The 21,622-nt window shown below is 35.5% G+C and overlaps 1 protein-coding gene across 1 annotated transcript in view; it reads left to right on the top strand.

The window, feature by feature from the left end:
• Positions 1-21,622, top strand: part of cact (NF-kappa-B inhibitor cactus) — a 50,265-nt gene that overhangs the window by 6,829 nt on the left and 21,814 nt on the right. The window contains exons 2-3 of the mRNA XM_089635762.1: positions 1,291-1,468; positions 6,668-6,818. Of these exons, the coding sequence (XP_089491888.1) occupies positions 1,291-1,468; positions 6,668-6,818 (329 nt within the window). The remainder of the gene's footprint in view (positions 1-1,290; positions 1,469-6,667; positions 6,819-21,622) is intronic.

Here is a 21,622-nt window from a genome sequence, read left to right as displayed (position 1 = left end):
CGGAGTTATAATATCATATTTGCTCGAAATTCCCACTTTATTTTTGCGTAGAACTTGTGATTTTTCATTGCTCGTTTTATACATTGCTACAATTTTTCACGATCGGACATGTTCTCTCAGTAAGTACCTACGTACCTTTATTTACACCTTATGTATTTTCTGCTGCGGGTCAGTATATTCGCAATTAAAATATGTAATTACAAACAAACGTTTATTTTTGCTTTAAAATCACTGTTACTAATTAAAATACATATTTTCCAAAACAATGATTTATGTAACCAATATGTTTTTGGGGAGCTCCAATCACACGGATATAAAATATTGCTAATTTATTAAGAATCTCTTCAAATTATTCGTAATCCGATTAATAACGGGATTACTGCAGACCTTTAACGAATGAATTGATAGGTTTTCTAATAAAGTTTCAGTAAAACACTAACGTGTTATCGCGATGTTGGAAAACGTGTTCATAAAAATTATAATATTTTCGCATTTCGTCATTGTATATTATCAGGACAAATGCAAGTGCATGAACACGCGTTTCGGTATATTAGGAATGTACTAAAAGTTTAATAGGAAACGCCCTGCAATCCTGTTTTTATCCGGATTTTAAATGAATCCGCAATACTCATTTTTTCTCCGTGCAATTATATCCTTTCTGAATTCTAACTACCTACCACTTCGGTTCACCATTAGTTATATTGTAGATTAAAATCTGTTGAACATTTCGCACAAAGGGCTCGATTACCATTTTCTTTTCACTACATTTAATAAATCAATGTTAATTATCCGGTCAGTGGTTGAGTGGGCATAGCGCTTGGGTCTCACCCGAGCGTCGCGTGTTCGATTCCTCGGCTGGCTAAGTCCTCCATCACAACACAAGCAACATTTTCGGCTTTCTGTGGTGGTAGTAGGAGATTTTCAAACATTGTTGGGTTATTCGTAACCCGGGAATGTTTGTCTTTCTTTTAAAAAAAAAAAAAAAAAAAAAAAAAAAAAAAAAAAAAAAAAAAAAAAAAAAAAAAAAAAAAAAAAAAAAAAAATTTCTAAATTAAGCCGTTTCTAAATTAGGAGCCCAATAAACCTGTGCCTCCTTTATAGAAGCCTACATATTATAAAGCAAGATGGCCGTCGATCTTGTTCAAACATAATTTCTTACATTATGGTAGGTAGATCATTTAACAAAAAATATTATAGAAAGGGTAATGCTTAGATCCACTTGATAAACGTGGAAAAATTTCTTATATTTTATTTTCTTATGATTAATGTAGTTTTTTTGTTTGTCCACAGCCAGTTGCACATCGCCATCTTCCACGGAATGACTGAAGCCGTACTAGCCCTGCTGCACATGTGCCCTCACCCCGCTCTGTTGGACGTGCGCAACGACTCCGGTAGGGCGCCCATCCACCTCGCCGTGCTCACACAGCAACCGCACATAGCCAGAAGACTCCTGATAGCGGGAGCCAAGGTAAGATTGATAAACTACAGTACACCGCGAGTAATCACCTGCCTTCGAATAAGTACCTACCGGAGCATTGTTTTGAAATTCGAAAACAACTTCTTCAAATCAAGTAAAACCGTTTCTGAAAAATATCTACTACATACCTACTAGGATATTTATTTGAACTTCGAACAGAACTTGTACAATTCCTTGTTTTCCGAGTTTTTAGAAAAGAAGAAAGCATGGTTGTGTCTGATTGCGGCTGGCAGTGCTTCCAGCGAAGACAAGTATCGAGCGAAAGAAGTATATAAGGAATGTAAGAAAAAAGTAAGAATTGGAGTGAAAGAACGAAAGAAACGCCTGGAAGAGGAAGAAGGAATGAAAATGACAAACCATTTCCAAGAAAACATTAAGTTGTTTTGGAAAGAAGTCAAAAGGTCCCGGAGTGGCCCAGAAAACGGAAGCATGAAAGTGATAAAATCAAAAGATGGAAAAATGTTGACGAATGAGGAAAAAATAAAAGAGAGATGGATGAATTATTTCGAGGAAGTCTTCGAAAGCGAAGTGAGTGACAGTGATTCCAGCGGCGAATCAGATATGAATGACGATGGAGTGTTACCGAAATTAGCATGGATGAGATAGAAAGCTCGATTAAATGTATGAAGAATGGTAAGGCTGTTGGGTTTGACAATATTGCTGCTGAATATTTTAAAGGAGGTAGCCGTGTAATTCTCGCATGGTTGTGCAATCTTTTTAACCAATGTTTAAAGGAAGGTTACACGCCTTTAGATTGGAGAAGGGCTGTGATCATGCCATTATACAAAGGTAAAGGGTCACGTATGGAATGTGGGAATCATAGGGCTATTAGCCTGCTTAGTTCAGTTGGCAAGCTGTATGGTAGAATTTTGATTGAAAGAGTAAGAAAGGAAACAAAGGATAAAATATGGGATGTGCAAGGTGCTTTTATGAGTGGAAGGGGGTGCATGGACCAGATCTTCTCATTGCGTATGCTCACTGAGAAGTTTCTGGCAAAAAAACCAGAAACTTTTCTGTGCCTTTGTAGATTTACAAAAAGCATACGACCGAGTCGACAGGAAAAAGCTATGGAAGGTGTTGTCCAAGTATGGAGTGAATACGAATCTGACTCAGGCAATTGCGTCTCTGTATGAGGGAAGCGTTGCATGTGTTAGGGTAAACGGTGGTTTTACGGGGTGGTTTGATATCACAAAAGGTGTTAAACAAGGCTGCGTAATGTCACCGTGGTTATTCAATCTATACATGGATAATTGTATGCAAGAATTGAAAGAGGTGGGATTGGGCGCGAATTTGAATAATTTGAAAGTATGTTGCCTGTTGTATGCTGATGATGCGGTGCTGATTGCTAATAGTATAGATGATCTACAGTCTCTCGTGTCTAGGATGAACGAAGTATGCATGAAGAATGAGTTAATGATGAATGTAAGTAAGTCTAAAGTAATGGTGTTTGAAAGAGAGAGTACGAAAACAGTGTGCAATATAATTGTGAATGGGGAATACTTGGAGCAGGTGGATGAGTTTGTGTATTTAGGAAGTATGTTTACGAGAGATGGGAAGGCTGACAGAGATATCGAAAGAAGGGTAAATGCAGGTAATTCCGTTAATGGAGGACTAAACGCCGTAGGCGCTAACAAAAAATTGTCCAAAGAAGCGAAGTTAGCAGTCCACAACGGAGTGCTGGTACCTACCTTGATGTATGGAAGTGAGGCATGGAACTGGCAAAGAAAGGATGAAAGTAGATTAAATGCTGTTGAAATGAGATCCCTGAGGCGTATGTGTGGTAAAACCATGTTTGATCGTGTGAGGAATGTGGAGATCCGCAAAGAGTGCAAGGCTGATGTAAGCGTAATGAGTAAGATTAAGAAAGGTATGCTTAGATGGTTTGGGCATGTAGAGCGAATGAGCGAAGATAGGAGTGTAAGGAGGATATATGATGCAAATGTGAATGGTAGCAGAAGTCGGGGACGCCCGAGGAAGACATGGCACGATCAAGTGAATCAGATACTCGAGTCGGGCCATGTCAAGAGTCAGAATAATAGAAGAGTATGTATGAGACGATGTATGAATGTGAATGAGGCAAGGAGTGTGTGCCAAGACCGAGTTGTTTGGCGGTCCGTCCTCTCTGCCTACCCCTGCGGGGAAACGGCGTGATGGTTAGTTAGTTAGTTAACATAAACATATTAATTCAAAATCGGTGCATTTTTTTCGATTGGTTTATCTCCACTTGATTTTAAAAGCATCAGCGAAAATCATAATTAGTTCTCGCAATATAATCCATTATTGGTTTTTGCTTCATCTCACTAGAGCGGTGTTAGTCAATCAACAACTTTATTAAAACCATACTATATTATTATTAGTATTATTAAATTTCTACTTGTTTCTTTATTTGTTAACAAATTATTTTAGTTAAATGCCTATATTTGAGTTTATCAGAGCGTACCTACGTGGCGCGAACTGAGATTACTCTTAACTGGTCAAATAATATCGTTAGAATAATGCATTAGACATAACCTATGCAATAAAATCGAGACATTATTGTGTTTGGCTTCGCATCGGGGGAGACCCAATTGCTGGGTTTTCTCTACGTTAGAGTCTAAATATTACCATTATGTGGTCGAATAAATTAAATACCATGAAAAAAATCTTTCAGGTAATTGGCCACGGGCTTCTTAGTCGTAAATGGAAACTATGTACGTAACTCATTATTTGCAAGGGGGATTTTTACGGGCAATGCCCCATCAAGACACGACGATAGGTCGGGTACAATGGAAACTTAATTATTTTTAATTGGTTATGCCTTTTTAGCACGGTTTAATGACTGACTAGGATGGGTTGTTTCGCAGAATTTGAACAATTTATCAAATTTCTAGTTTATTTTCAAGTTCTGTGAAGGTTCTACTCAAGTTCTTTTATTATATCATTATTGGCCAGTTGTTTCACAAAACTGAAATTATGAAAGAACTTGAACAGAATCTTTGTTGAACTTGAAAATTGATGAATTGTTCAAAATCTGTGAAATAACCCGTCCTAAATCTTGATGTAACGATGATACGATCTTGATGTAAATATTTTTTTATGCGGCCAGATTGGAAGATACTTTCAGTATCGCCCTGGTGTAAGATCACCATTCAGAATTGAAAGGTTGCTTGAAAGGGCTTTGTTCATGTTTGATGACCAGATCTGAATAGCCAGGTACTTTCCCACCTTCCTCTCCCCTATCTTCTTCCCATTCCCGCTACCTTCAGCCTCACAATATACCCTAATTGGGGATGCCATAGTCTTACTAGCTCCAGACGGTTGGGAGCAGTTGGGACTCTTGTGCGTTTTCACATTAAAAAAATTGTCATTATTAAAAAAAGTTAAAGGATTTTGTACGAAACTCGTGAATTAGTTTGAGACTTTTTTTCAAATAATTTCGAGAGAGAAATTTATTATTTTTTAATGTTTATAAGAAAAGGTTTTATGCATAGCACAAATGATAACAAATTCTTATAGTAATACCCATACGAATTGAAAGAATAAATCCCGCCAACGGGAATTGAACCCGTAATCTTCTGACTGCCGGTTAGCTGTTCTAACCATTAAGCTACTAAGTATAATATTTGGACCAACCCCTTTTGTATAGACGAATGATTGCTTTCCGTGAATTCCTGGTCTAATAATCCCATTAATAATAGGTAACCTCACATTGAACCTTTCTAGGAAGGTTTAACACTAAAGTTAGGGAAATTTTTTGATTTTGTGAACCAGTCTATCCCTTACTAGGCCCGGTACGTGTTCTGATTTTATTCTAAAATATTAAAACAATTCTCGGAAAATGATAATACAATAACGACATCTTGCTTTAGCGAATTCCTTTGTACGCATATAATAAACTTCTTTATTCTATGTTTGTACACACACCTTCATGCTAAAACTCTGGAACATGAGAAATTCATCCGGAATTAGTACCTGTAAAATGTATTTCTTTGTTTATGCCTCCCTAAAACTTCTAACCTAGTCGGTTATAAGTTTTACTAGGAATATTGTAATGGGAATTTTTATATTTTCTGTTTAATTTCGGCAGTTTACTTTGTCGTGTTCACAAATTAAAAAAAAATATTAGTTCGTTAAACGTTAACCGTTAACCGTGTTTTAACGAAGATTGCCGATCGTCGATTTCCGTCGATTGCGTCAGTCGTGTTCTGATTCGCGCGTACGTCTGTACGTAAAATTCTCATTTTTTTGAAACGCCTGGACTTCGGGATCCTCCTCCGCGTGATTCTAAACCAATATCCTTTAATAAAACACCGAAAAAATCATCGAAATCCTTGAAAATTCAAAGAATTTATGGGGTTTTAAAAAAATATATAGTTTCATAAAAAAATAATGTTTTTTTGGTGGCATTTTACAAGCAACTGTATGATTTTTTTTGGCACTCAAACGGTTAATAATAATTTGTTATGAATTATGAATTAATGCAAATTTTGAAAGTGGAATTTAACCCACTTTAACCGATAATAGTTGGTGGCAATCACGCATACACACATGTACGCATTTCTGTGAAATTGGATGAATTTGCAGTAGTTAATATACGAAATAAATCTCGGTCAGCCGTGTTAGCGCGGTTGACTCCAGTCCACGGGAGGAAGGTTCGATCCCCATGCGAAAATATTTTGACTTTCATGTACACGTGTTCCGAAATCGTGATAATATATTCGTATTTTACTTTGCCTTGATAATATATCATTACGACATGCGAAAATACTCTGACTTTCATGTACACATGTTCCGAAATCGTGATAATATATTCGTATTTTACTAAAAGTTATCAGGAATCCTGTTAATTCATTCGTAAGGCCTGCAATCCCGTTTTTGAAACTGGAGTTACCAGTAATTTGAACAGATCCATAATAAATATTTTTTCTCCGTGTATGCATCAACTAACTGCTTTGATTTTAATTTAATCAATTGTTATTTCATTTTTCGATTCGTCTCCTAATTGCATAGACTACTTTTATAAGGCATTGATCATTCCCCGTGCTTCTGAATAACGTAACCATAAAGCGTTTAATAAATAAAAAAGATAACAGAGATTGTATTTTATTTATTACATATTTAGTGAGTGGGTACCCACCCAAGCGATTACCTTAAAGTTTTGTGGTGTTATTCTTTTTTTTAAATGAATTAAGACCCTACTTCCTTGGTCAGGTCAACACACGTGACGCTGATGGCAACACCGCCCTTCACCTGGCCTCCGCCGCGGGGGATATCGCCTCCCTGCGCGCTCTCACCACCCCCCTTGCACCCCAACCGGGGTCCCGATCCTTGCCGCACGCCCTTGACCAGAAAAACTATGATGGTAAGTCGATCTATACAAATACATCCCTAACCATATCTACTCTACTAACTTTATCCGTGGCTTCGAATATCGCGTTGGATATTTAAACGTCTATGGAAATGGAACAAATTTTGAATTTGCCATTTTAGGTTCTTGAATCTAGTACCTAAGCAGTGATAGGTCATTTGAAAAAAATGGTTCCATTGATACTTCGTACTACATAAATCGAATTTATTTCTATGAAGGAAACAAAATTTATTCTTCTTAGTGTCATCTGATTTCCCAATATGTATATAGTTATAGGGAATCCTAGAATAATTACCAATAAAAGCAAAACGTCTGTCGTCTATCTTACGTATTAGTTTCACGTGATATTGCGTGTGTTTACCTTGGATAAATCCACATTCTTTGGTTTCATTGAGGAAAACCGACATTTTGGAAAATCCGTTTACTTCAAAACAACAATTTAATGACGTAAAATCAGACGTGTTTAATCTCCTTTTATGATCGATTTGGAATTAATAGGGTAGGTAGTGTAGGTTCCCAGATTCTTTGAATTTATAGTGACGCAACTAAATTAGTGAATTATTCTTTTCGGGAGGCAAGTATGGGTACCACCGCCAAGGCAACCATTTATTGGATAACAAACACATCTGCCACAGGTCACCCCAAATTATTCGCTACGTTTGGTGATTTAGCAGGGGTGCCCGGATTCATGGGGTGATGTTTGTTCAGGACTTGATCAGGACCGGATCGGGAGACGTCGGTTGAGAGAGACCCTTTGACGTCTCCAGCCGATCTTCGTCTGTCACTCCAGGACTCACTGACCCCCAGATTCCTACCCACCCTTCACACTTTTCTCCTTCCCAGAACCTCAAATCCTTTCGCTCTCCTTAAAAAGACTCTCAGAACAGTATCCCCAGAGATGTCTGGGGCCAATGTGAAATTGATAATCAATATTGGTGTGTCCTTTTATAATATTTCTTATTTTCTTTCGGATTCTCCTTTCCTTTGTACAATTAACAGTAAAGTTATGATGCCATCTTTACGAAACCTAGACCGAAAATCCACAAAATTAAGTATGTACATTGTATTCAAATAGGTTGACATCATTTTATGAGCATGTTGGGTTTTTGCATGATGAAATACTCCTTTGATGAAGTGCTTTGTGTATTCATATTGCATTGCAGAATTCCCCAAAGAGAAAGGTGTCAAATCATAGAGACAATGCCATTTATCGCTACTAATTCTTAAGTGCTTACACGCGCCGTACTTGCAACGATATGGGGATTTTCCTTCAAATTTGCTTGTTGAAATTTCTGCTGTGATATAATTATGTCAGCATAAGTACAAAATTGTATGTAATTTATCAGTTTTTTTTAACATCATCAATCGTAAAAGTAAATTCGTAATATTATTATACTTAAGAATTATATTACCAACGGCGGGGTTACAAAATAGCTCTAAAACTTTTGTTTGCTGAAAGTTAAGAATTTAATTGGATATTAAAATTGCACGTGTGTTTTCCTATCTATTGTAGGAATAAATTATATTTTACATCACTTAGGTTTAGAATATCGAAGGCCCCGTTCCACAAAATGTGCAACATATGGCAGGTGTAATGGATACTTATAGCATTGGGTAAACCGTCTGATGGCCTAGTTAACCGTATTTCCCCGCGCTCTGAAAACAAGCGTATGTGATGTTTTTGTTCAGCGTATTTCCCCCAACTTGACAAACACCGTTCGTCCTCAATCTCCTCAATGATTTGTTCTGTCCCCATCGCGGTGCAATGTCCGTCACGATATTATGATATCCATACACAACCTACCGCTTTGAGGTCGCAAGGAAAATTGACTTAGCTGACTAAAGATGAGTAAAAAAAAACATCGAATTTATTTGTATTTTTCCTAGTTCTTGCTAAAGATATCCTAGATTTTCCTAACGCTTGCAATACCTATACCTGATTCATTTATCTATCAATTACGAAAACTGAAGAAGAACCATTCTTGTAAGGTCACCCAAACATAGCAATTATCAATACAATACATTACAATACATTTTGGCTCTAACGCCCTTTATTTATTTCACTTAAAATAGATTCGCTTCGTGTGGTCTACTGTGAACATTTTTCTTTGAATTCAATCTAGGTTCATTTTTAATTTCACTAGGAACTAAGCTATCCATTTTGATTCCTTTATACAGGACGGGGCAAAAGTAATCACCCGATGTTCTTTTGCTGTAATTTTTTTTATGATAAACTTTGGTACTGCTTGTGAAATTGGTACAATTGTTTATAAACCAATTCATGTCTTGTCGATTTGTATTCTGCGTTTGTTTACTTCACAAATGTCAAAACCGAGTTATAGCGTTTTCCAATAGGGTGATTACTTTTGCCCCACCCTGTATAATGAACAATTTTATGTGTTTTGTTTTAGTCATTTTTTAGTCTGATGTTTTTTTCTGTTTTGTATGGTGTGTGTGGAAGGCTTTACTATAATGTAGCTTGTCTCTAAAGTAAGTTGATAGTAAATTATTAAAAAAAAATTGTAGATAAAAATTAAAACGTTATTGAAAATTATTTGTTTAGATAATTCTTTAAGCATTTTCTGTATTTATTACACTTTTTATAATTGTTGTTGTTTTTGAGGATAATCTACGTTACTAAGATAAGGAATACTAGAACAGTAGTTTGTGTGGTGCAACAATTATTTTGTAAATTAATAAACAACTCTTCCAAGGAATGACCCCCTTCTTAGCCATCTTTTGCAATAAAATCGGCATTTTCTTCGAGAGGTATCTTTGAGTCTAGAATTATTCTCAAAGACCTACTTTATCTTATTAACCTTTTTCAAGCTTCCACCATCATTGATCATGTACATTGTTTAAGTTTGTTAATTTTCAGCCATTTGGACATATTGTTACTACAAGTATAATACAAATACAGGGTTTTCCAATAAGAGGTGTTATTTTGAATAGCCCGCTATTTCGGTAGATGTTACTTTTGAAGCTGTCATTTTGTTCACTTGAGTGAATCAAATGCAAATCATCTTGAGTGATGAGGCCCATTTCCACCTCGGTGGCTTCGTCAACAAGCAAAATTGTCGCATCTGGGGCTCGGAAAACCCAAGAGTTATTGTTGAAAAGCCCCTCTATCCTCAACGTGTGACTGTTTGGTACGGTTTATGGTCCGGCGGAGTCATTGGACCTTACTTTTTTGAAAATGAGGCTGGAGCAACAGTTACGGTGCATGGATTGCGCTATCGAGAGATGATTAATGATTTTTTATGGCCGGAATTGTATGGTATTGATCTGGACAACGTTTACTTTCAACAAGACGGCGCTACGTGCCACACAAGCAACTAAACCATTGATCTTTTACGATTGAATATCAAAATAATACCTCTTATTGGAAAACCCTGTATAACAATTATATGAAAATTTTACCCAAATTGGGAAACGAAAATCACTAAGACGCCGCGGTATTTTTGAGTTTTGTTTCGATACAGCTTTCTATACGGATTCCGGTCTGTCACCAAACCGGTGAAGAAACTGCCGTTCACAAAACCATTGACATTGGCTTTTAATTAATTATTATGACGATCCTCGCTTCAATGAGCCAATAATCTGACGAGATTCGAGATAACTGACCGTGGATAAGAAAGATGAGCAGCGGGTTACCAACTGAGCCATGGTACACAAGGGTACACGTCGTGCCTCTGTTGCCGAATACTTTCTCCGCTCGAAGCTACAATCGGTGCCGAATCCGCTTGGAAATATTAATTTTATCAACGGAACCAATTCCCACTAAACAAATTTTCGTCGTCACTGATGATGTAAAATCTTGTGAATGTCGATTGTAGTTTTTTTTAAATTTATTTTATTTTGTTTTGTCTGCCTTGTGTTTTGGCATAGGTGTGAAGTAGGCAGCTCAGATAGAGGTTATGATGTTATCATTGACTGTTTTTTGTCTTTGAGTAACTCGATTTTTTTTTCTGTTGGGCTGTGATTCGATGCGCTATTCAACAGAAATAACTCGAATCAATATTCAAGAAGATTAGCTGTTGTTGATAATAAAAATAACCAAATCTATCAATATAAATAAAAATGTTCGTTTGTCCAAAATCTTTAATGTCCGAAAGATCTTCAACGATTGCTTTGAAATTTTGACACAACGTTGCACTTGAATACGCTTGTGTTTTTATATACCTATATTTTATAGATATCACCTGATAGAACGCGATGCAGTGACCTATAGAAGTCACAGCAACGCGTGGCGGGGTACAGCTAGTAATAATTAGTTACTACCATCATGAAATGTTCGACCGAGCTAATCTAACACTTGGTTTTATTATTAAATACAAATATTATATGTCTATTTTTTACTGCTTGGATTCGGGTAGCAAATTGATCCAATTAAACCGTGAACAGCACTATTTTATATTCGTTCTTTAATTTTAGGGAATTCCAAAATGTGGTTTTTTCTATCCAGTATTGAATCCGTTGTATGGGCAGGCGAACCAGTTATTGTATATATGGTAGAATATAAAATGTACGTACTACAAGATCCTCCATTTCGTCTGTGTTGAATTGCACGTACGCCATGGTCTCGTCGTTAATCTTCCAGTTTCTAGTAGACATATTTTATGTCTTATTTTAAAATTCAACAAAAAATAAGGTTAGTTAAGGGGTTACACCACCTTGGCGCTCAGAAAAATAGGTATGAAAATAAAAATAAATTTTGACGCGGCTGTTAAATCCACTCGAGCGATTTTTGGCATATGATGCCAAGTTTGCAAAATAGTTTTGAGCGATCGCTTCTCACAATATGCCAAATTTATAGGACCTAAAATTATGGAATAAACGTTGAAATTTAGGTAGATTCACTGGCTTTAAACCTCAGAAAGCAGTTTTATGTGTTTCCATATTAAGGCGATGCCATACGTAGTAATGCAAAATCACGTGTTTTTGGTTTGAAAATTTGGTCACCTAAAAATGTTTCGGATGCTTTAATTAAATACTGCGAGTAGAATACATCTTGGCCTTTGAAATAATCGAGTTTTTTTTAGATAAGTCATTTTATAAGCCCAGAAAAAAATAATGGTAAAGGCCTATGAAAACTGCTTTAAAGTTCAAAATCTCCTACTTACGAACCCATGTTCGTTTAGGATTTTATTGTATGATGTGGAAAATTAAGTTATTTATAAAATGATCGAATAAAAATTAAATATTTATGCCTGAACATCCACAAAATAAAATAAAAGGCACTTTTTGGCAAAGTTTTTTTCTTGCATAAATCAAAACACATGCGGATGGTGTTAAGCGGGAATTTAAACCTTATCGCCATTTACGTAAGGGTTGTTATTGATAGCGGCTCGATTTAAAATATTACACGACGTAGTGCATCGCCTTAATGTTTTGAAGAATGGTTTTATTTAAATAATATGGTAAATGTATATACATGACACCAATCGCTCGAGTAGCTTTAAAATAAGTTTTATTTTACACGTATACATAGTAGTTTTATGATAAAAAATAATGGAGATATGAGCCATCATGTTTCTCTTGAACATCCTTTGCTGATGGGTGTACTTATTTACTCTGTTAGGCATCGTTTGAAAAAAGGTAATACTTAAGATTTTGCCCAAGAAAATTTAAAAAAAAAAAATAGTAGAAATGACAGCTGTTGCAAAAAAAGTTCTGATTTTTTTTAATTTTGAGTTAAAAATGTGTAACCTATGAACTTACAATCAAAAAAATCGTACTCTTATTGTACTTATACTTTTGCGAACTTAAACGCGAACCGAGCCACGAATTACGGGAAAGGAATGAAGCAACTGCAAGCAGCGTTTCGCGCCATTTGCGCTTGCTTCGTTCCTTTTCCATTAGTTGAGGTTCAGTTCGGCAGTTCGGCTCGCGTATGTATACGTAACGTTAGATAATATTATAAAGTATGTGTGTTGTGAATTTTGAGATATATTGTACACCTCATTGCTTTAATTTTGGAAATAATTTGAATTTTGAAATGGTTAAATTTTTATAATATTCTTAAAAGTATAAAAAAATTATTCAGCCAAAAAAATCGATTATCTCAAGGTGATCCCCCTTAAGGAGTAATTAAATATAATAATATATACTGTTTTAGAAATTTCATTAAATTGCACCATTTCTCTTGCATTGCTATGATGCGCTTGAACATCTGTTCTGCCGTGTGGTATCTTGAACATGTGGTGACGACTTTATATGAAGTACCGTGACGAGACTGAAAATAAATTAATAAAATCCCACATTGAAAAATCCGATAAAAGATCTATCATCTGAAATGTTAATATCTCTCAATGTGAGCTTATTTTCTTGCCTACCGAAGGCTATAATGGGAGCTTATGAAGTTATGTAATTATAGTTTTTTTTATCGAATACATGTAGTTGGTCCAATGCTCTCCGTAATCTTGCAGCTGTCTCTGCCATTATAATACATCATTATCTGTATAATATATTTTCTGGATCATAAATGCCCGCGAGTCTGTACGGGCCCCTTACAAATTTATGTTGGGATTTTCCGCGATTAAAACGGGGTCCGGGTTCGCTAACTTAAGTTCTCACTTCCGTTCTGTTTCAAGTTCAGCCACTCGCCACGTAATGTCACGGTGAAAGAGGTCTCAATAGATCGTTACATTATTTATACGTGACACAATGGTTAGGTACCCGTTTAATCCACGCCACAATTAATCTCTATTTCAAAACTGGTTTATTTTTGACGTCCTAATCAGACTTTAATCTCATTTAGCTTTCAAGCCAGCGTTTGATACATGCATGCAGTGCTTGTTAATATTTAACGTGGTAATTATTACACAAAAGCATATGTGTGATTCTAATTATTGCTAAATGTTGAACTTAATTTTAAAACTGCGCCCGTACCACGGTAATAGTTGATATATGTGGCCCCGACTTGTATAAAATATACAACAAAGTTTTTTTTACGGAATAACCGCCGCACTGACCTTACTACTGTTCGTAATATTATTTCCATTGTTTTATTACGGGTAATACCAAGTAGTTATTTTACAGACCAATTGCCGTTACCTTCGACAGAAGAACGCAATTGGATAGGTGCCTAATAGGTTGGAATGTCAAAACCGTCAATTATCGGCTGAACTAGCCGGGTTTCCTGTGTATTTGTTGAACTCTTTTCCTCGAAGTAAGAACAACCTCAAACTGGAATAAATTAATCACTAAATTTGCTATGTTATATTTTTTGTACGTTTTTACAACATCCTGACCATGATCGTAAGATTATCAATAAACCTAATCAAAATGATCGTATGTTTGTTTCCTCATTTTTTACGTGTCTTGTCAACCTCGCTATTTTTTACGTACTATATTATATTTTAAAAACTATTCAACAAACGTGATAAAAACTTTCCAATTTACAATACTTGTTATTTGGAAAACCCCGCTAAATTTATTATGGCAACGTTCTCAGCAAAATGTTCCGCGTTGAAGCTAATGGCACCTTCCCGTTTCGGACCTCGTAATTTACTCTGCGAATGAAGTTGCGTCTGCAGGGCAAATGAGAAGTGCGCCTCATGTTTAACGCTGAGCCAAGAGTTATATTTTTCTCCTTCGTTGAGTTCCAGGGCAACCGGTGAGCTGTTTTGTTCCTTTGTAGTCAGTTGAGTTATCAAAACCATCACCGGTTTTCCCGAAACCATTAGCAATGGATGCCGTAATCGCATAGGTATCTGCAGCCTTTGCATTCATAACTTTAATGTTATGCACTTCGACGTACAATGAACCACTAATGGTTCCCAGAGAGGAATTGCAAGTACAGGTAAGGATGCCGTTACCAGTTTCTAGCTAATGAAATATGTAAACAATGGTATCTGATATAATATACGTGCCGTATTGAATTGGATAAAACTCTTCACTTTTTTAACTGTGCAAATTGATGACTTTATCAAATTTAGCTTTGTGTGACTATTCGTTCTGCTCTCGCAGTTCCATAAAGTGTAAAGAGTGTACTGCGGAAAGATTTCACTTTTAGTCTGGGATTGTCCCAACTCCCAGCCCGAAACTTCTTCGAAATACCACAACAAATACGGTTAATTCCGTTTTTTATTCTGATTCATCCTTCACCATTGTGTGTCGGCAATTTGAGATGCATCGATCTCCCAGAGTTCGTACGAGATCGTGGCCGACTCGCATCGTTAATCGGACGTTGATTATTCAGAAGTAGTCAATCTCGGCAGCATGTTATGACGAATTGCCAGTGCACGTGGTGTTGCAGTTCTTGTTGAGTTATTGTCTGGTGTTGCGGTTTGAGCCACTCAGGGATAAAGCATGTGAATATCTGAACCATTTATATAACTGCAACTGCCATTAGACCGTGCATCACGTTCAGTTACGACATTATTCCCGAAATTAGTTTTAAACTCACTGTGAATAATATATTATAAATATTATTCTATGATGTATTATCAATACATAAATAAATTCTAGCTCTTTGGTATATTTGCTCTTTATATATATTTACAAATCTCCGAGCGTAGTTTCGGCAGGTATCTATTTCAGATACCCGTCTTTATTAAATACTAGGAAGGTTTTTGGAATTGGGAAAGCCTTTGATAGGGTATGTAGGTGACTAAACATCAGGCTACAGTTTTGTGATGATATTGCTCCGATTGTATTGATAATGTTGCGTATTTGGGCTGTTTTCTGTTCAGTACTGCACATCCAAAGAAGCGCCAAAGTATTTTTTTTGTAGATTTAACTGTAATTCTTTTGGTCGATTTATGCAAAGCAGCTGCCAACAGTGCCAACGCATGCTTATTAATTTATTTATTATTTGTTTACAAGCAGAAGTCCAAAATTATTATGCACGAGTAGTTTTACGTGTTTTATCGCTATTAGCCAATGTGCGGTTTCAATGTCATCGAAACTGAAATTTTGTAAAGAATAATCTTTTTAGAATAAGTCAGCACTCGCGTATTTATTTTTGTTATCAGGAAAAGTTTACCTCATGACCTTCGAATCCTTCAATCATAGAATTCATAACGTGAAATGTAAATCCATTGTAAAATTCCATCCGCGTGCTTTTTGCGCCCAGATGTCTCGCGGTCTGTTTGGCATTCATTATTGCTGCCGTGTTATTTTCCTTCGAGCAAATAAACAATGCTTTTTAACGTGCCACAAGGCGGCGATGACCTTCGCAAAGTCGCTGAATGACTTCCTTGGTCTTGGTACCGTGACAAACACCCAACCTCCCCCCCCCTTTAACACACACTCAATTTATTTACCTGTTTTGGCGCCCAACCTCCAAGAAATGTTCAGAAAAGAGATGTTTTTTTTATTGTCTTATGTCCGGACGACCCACCCACATTTTTTAAATACATTGTTGTTATCTTATGTGACTAATTCATTTGAATGAATTGAATATGTGGATATACAGCAAATGCCTTGATTAACGGTGTGAAAGATGTATAATTATTATCTCTGTAGAGTCATCTACGCTGCAATTTCTGATATTATCTTATCTGGTTCGTGAACTAAATTAAAATTCATTAGGTACCTATCAATCATTTGATGACGTTTGTCTCCGAAGGATGGTCTTCAAATGGTGGATATATGATGGGTGCCATATATAATTTCCTTTGGTGACAAAAATGTTTTTGGTCAGGGTTTAGTCTGGATTGTCAGAACTTTTGTTCGTTGCTTTGGAGAAGGTAAAAAACATACCCAATTCATCTATTGCACATCCTACACTCAAAAATTCTTCACACACATTTTCTTTTCAGACGAAAATGCAAAAAATATAACATCTTTTCAGATTGTGATATCTTCCATTTTTCATCAGCCCAATTTACTAAATACATACTATAAAATATTAAATCACGAGGTTAGCAATAATAATTATTAACTACCCACCCTGCAGTGTATTAGGGTATGAGCCGATCCACGAATTGCGGTTGCTTCGTTCCTTTCACATACTCCTTGTCCTGTTTATACGCAGCATTAATTATATATTCTAGTTGTTTTTCTCAGTTTCATTCTTGTTGTGTTGTTTTATTATTTTATTTTGTTTACATTTACATTTTACATCTCTTTCTTTACACTGTTTTTTAATGTAGATATTAGTTCTGTACACTTACATAGTTTTATTTAGCCTTATCTACTTATATAATTTTATGGATGAATAGTTAATTTATTTTATTTTTTCAATTTCACTACGTTGTATTTTTCTATTTTATCATTAACATTTTCTTGTTTTTGTAAATGAAGTATTAGATACTAGCGGAAATTTCAAATAAAAATAAATAGTTGTCCATTATTTGTAACTCCAGCCTGCAGGCCATTCTGAACGTGTTAGTCGGTAGTCTGTATCTCGGTCGGGTTTTTCCGAAAATCGGAGTTCAAACAATAATTGATTAGCATACAAGATGGCGTTATCAAGCGAACTTTTGCCAGAATGAATGCTAAAGGTCACATTACTCGCTTCGGTCACGTATATTTTTAGGTTGTATAAGTAACAATGTTTTCACCATACTTATAAAGAATGGGCTGAGAGCCTTATGAATGTATCATGTAAATTACCTGCTTTTTGTTATTTCTACCTGTATTTTTTATCGATACTGAAGTGTTGAGTAGGCAATGAAGGCTGCATAACTTCGCATTGAAAATCAAATTGAAAACCAACAAAATATAATATCTTGTGCTTGCTCTACACTCTCACTCGACATTCGGTGAGACTTGGGTACCCAAGACGAAGGCCCGAGTGTTACTCTTTTCACTAATATCGCGCAGTTGTTGCTTGGATTGTTCTTGGTTGTGTAGTATCTCTTTTGCAAGTCACGTCGAGTGCAAAGTATTCATTAGGCATCTACTTGGTACGAAAAGGTTCATTCGTCACTGGTTATCTGTTATCAAGAACACGTAAACGTTTTTGGTACGTATAAATTTGTATTATGCCGTTTAGAGACAGTCGGCAGATTTTAGAATCTTTCATTTAACATTAGATTGGTTTTTAAGTGGTATTGACTTGAGAGCCGAATAGGGTCCCATCTGGGCCTCGATTTTCGACGAAGTCATTCCACTCGAACAACGAGTGGGTCAAACCATTCGTTGTTCATTCAAGAATAAGAATGTCGACCAATTTATGTATTGTAGACGACAATTGGGAGCGGCCTGGATTGGAGAATCGATACCCTGGTCCTTAAAAAGGTTCGAGCAGGTGGTGGGCAGCGTGAGCACCCTCCACTGATATCAAGTTAGTGAAATCACGATTTGATTTCGCTTCTATTCAGGAACTGGTCCCTATTCATCACCCACCATTGAATAACCTAGAACGACCTCGTATCTGGATAAATCTAGTTTATCTCCATTTCTGTTTTACTAAATGCTAATCAAATATGTACGTGTGAAAATGTCCGCTAAATTAGAGAATTGCCATCTGTTTTTAGATTAGTATTCTGTTCTCAACGCTTGCACATTGAATTTACGTTGAAAATTTCGGTTGAGAGTGTGTGGTTGTGTCAAAAATAATATCTTTCATACCATCAAAGTATCAAAACCAAAGTTATATTGTACGTGATGAAAATAAAATTAATGTAAGATTAATTATTATTTTTAGTCACCTAACAAAAACAGCGGTCGACCAGCAAATCAAACAAGACGACCCTATAGTTGACCATTCTTGTTTTGCAGTTGCGTGGAAAATTCACTATCGAGAATTTACAAAGAGTTTTTTACACTGGAAATCTACAGCATCAAATTGTATTCAAAGACTCGCTTTTGACCTCTTATTTTGCAATAAACTCTTGGCGTAGATGACCCCTTCGCTAATACGTTATCTCTTTTGCAAATATAAACGAGGTTGATAAAATTATATGTTTACTGAATTAAAAACAATGAATTGCAAATGACGTTACAATGCCAATTATTAATCTTACGAGTATTTCCATATTTTAAACAAATATATTGTTTTTGTTTAAATAAAAACGTGACATTAAATAACATTTTGTACTTTCAAATTAATTCTTATTTCAAACTATATTTTGTCGTGATTTGAAGACATGTATTTTGTAAGTGGTTCGATATCGTCCATTTTTAGGTACGGAATGTTTTCAAAATTCTTTTAAATTTTTACTAAATTTTATCCTGGAGAATAGCGACTGCCTTCGTATCACTGCTCCTGCTCGATTTTATGAATTTCTGATTCACATAAATCTCTCTTTATGGCGTACTTACTTCATTCAAATTCATAGCGCGTAATTCAAAACTAGTAGTAATCAACATTGTACGCGTGTTGATCTTATGACGTGTGCGTGTGTATAAACACATGCATTGTCGTTACGTATCCAGAAAACACGGTGTGGGAAAATTCAATGAAAATTCAAACAACGTGACGTTGGTCGGTCGGTCGGGTAAGAATAGGTTCTTACTTCCATGCCTTCTATGGGTAAGAACGATGGATAAAGAGTAGCCGTACCACACCCCATAGATTTTGATAATGGTAGATAGTTATATCATTTTATCTCCGCTCTTTCTCTATATTCAATTCAATGGAAGGTCTGTTCATATTATGAAAATGTAAATTGAAAGCGAAGGGTTGCTGTATTCTATGTTTAAATACATTTTAAATCACATCTGAATAACGTAATCTTATAGTGATTTTTTAGTTAACAAGCTGTATTCCGTGTGAACAAAACGTGCAATGGTGACGTAGATTGAACCCGATGGACGTAAATGACATCATCAATAATATCAAAGTACTTGAACGTCCTTCATACTTGCGTCATTTTCTTATGGTTGCATCATTTCTCTTATGTTTTATTAATATTTAGGTGTTTACTGAGTTTTAATAATACATGGTCTGTTGATTATAACTGGCTTGGCGATAGTATGGATAGTGGCTCTTAATCGAGAAAAGTTTATCGAATGGAAAGCTACCGAGCCTCTCTCTCTTTCTCTGCTTCCTCTGATATTACTTGTAACTACACTATCATATCATTCTACAAATGACCTGTTTTTCTGTATTCTGTCATTTTTCAAATAGCTTTTTTCTGCATTGTTTTATTGATATTATTTTGTGCATTTATGAAAATTCGTTAAAAAAAATGTATTTTAAAATGTACTAAATCCCGCCAGGTTTTCCCTGTTTCCAAGGAAAACATAAATTATATGATATACATTATCTAAAATCTTTAAACGTTTTATGGTTTCTATGTCTGGCATCGACCATTCAAAAGCTAAAATGGTGTGATTATTAAACATTCGCTTGTTGCTAATTGTATGTTTAATCGTAATATAACGAATCGTAATAGTAATCGTAGTACTTTCTTTCCTGAAAAAAAAATGTTTAACTGCGGATGGATAGTAAATTTTCAATTATCCAAAGCAATGGGCTATCCCTAGAAATTAAATCTAGATTTTGGTTGCAAAAATCATTAAAAACAAAAACAAACAATATAACTACCAAGCAGGACATGTTTTTCGATACGAGTAGGTATGCGTGTAAATAATAGCTTAAGGCAAGTCTCTTTTTGATTTAGTGATTAATTACTATGTTTAATGATCCTTAAAAATTGTCATCAAAGTAGGTACTTACATATAAATATAATAAGTTACTTATGAAGTATTTGAATATACTGGCAACATTCCGTTCAATTCACATGATTGATCATCTGAAATCCCGGACTTCATTCAGCTGCATTCCGGGCAATCTCTCTGAGAACACTTCACTGAAAAGTATAGGGTTGTGGTCACTCTCCGATCGGCTTCTATTGTGCCGATTGGAATGTCGGTCGAACAACCGGGAATTCTGTGAGGTCGCCGCTTGATTAGCCGGTTTTCCTCGAAGGTGCTCATTATTCCTTCACTGGGGTTTTCGGCTGCCAGTCTTTCTGAGGAGTCACTTTGGAAAACGTTAAGGCCGGTTGGCACCGACATCTCCGCCTTGTTTTTTTTTTTTTTTTTTAAATCTCCATAATGCGTAATAATCGGAAACGGAACTCCATAATGACATTTTAACAGTAAATTCTTACTTTTAACCGACATTGATATAGCCTTCTATACGCTTCTCAATGAAATCCAAGCAAATGGGAATTTCTAAACGTATACGAAAACTAAAAACTCCTTTTGAAATGTGACGTTTTCAAATTTTATTATTATAGAAATAAACAAAATATAAAATTTTAAAATCAAACATAAAAAAGTTTTACTTTGCGTTTTTTCGTCTAAACACTAACTGGAATTACTGATAAATAAAAATAAAACATATATTTTACTAGGCAAATGTACTATCAACATTAAGGCCACCTCACTTTTTTTATCGTTTCATATAAAAATAAAGTCAATATTTTCAAGTACGGTCGGAACCTTATGTTTCATAGAGGTGTACATTTTAATTCTTCTGTGGTTAACTTCTAGATTTTAAAACAAAGCGTGGTGTTCTCTTTCTAACACTGTTTATATCATATGTCTAACCATGACAGTAAGGGAGACAACTATTTATATGAGCTTATATGAACTGTTCCGAAAAGCGAACCAATAGACTCTATGGGTAATAGCTGTTTGTTCGCAAAAGCCGAAAAAATTAGCCCGAGGAGTTAAATACATTATTTTGTAGTAATTCAAATTAATTCTTCTACTATTTACCCCCCTCATATTTTCTTTGTAAAATGTCTTCGTAGTGTCAATGTTTTTCATCGCTACTACAATAACAATCATTGTTGTGGTCACCAGTATAATAAAAAAATGATATGTGTAAGAAAATTTTCAATATACCTACAAGACATGTTATTGGAATATTATATACATAAATTATATCG

Source organism: Hesperophylax consimilis, chromosome 9, assembly GCF_061612785.1.
Source record: "Hesperophylax consimilis isolate HC1 chromosome 9, BYU_Hcon_1.0, whole genome shotgun sequence".
Taxonomy (NCBI): Eukaryota; Metazoa; Arthropoda; class Insecta; order Trichoptera; family Limnephilidae; genus Hesperophylax; species Hesperophylax consimilis.
Note: the sequence above shows the minus strand (reverse complement) of the source record. Positions and strands in the feature narration are given on the sequence as shown.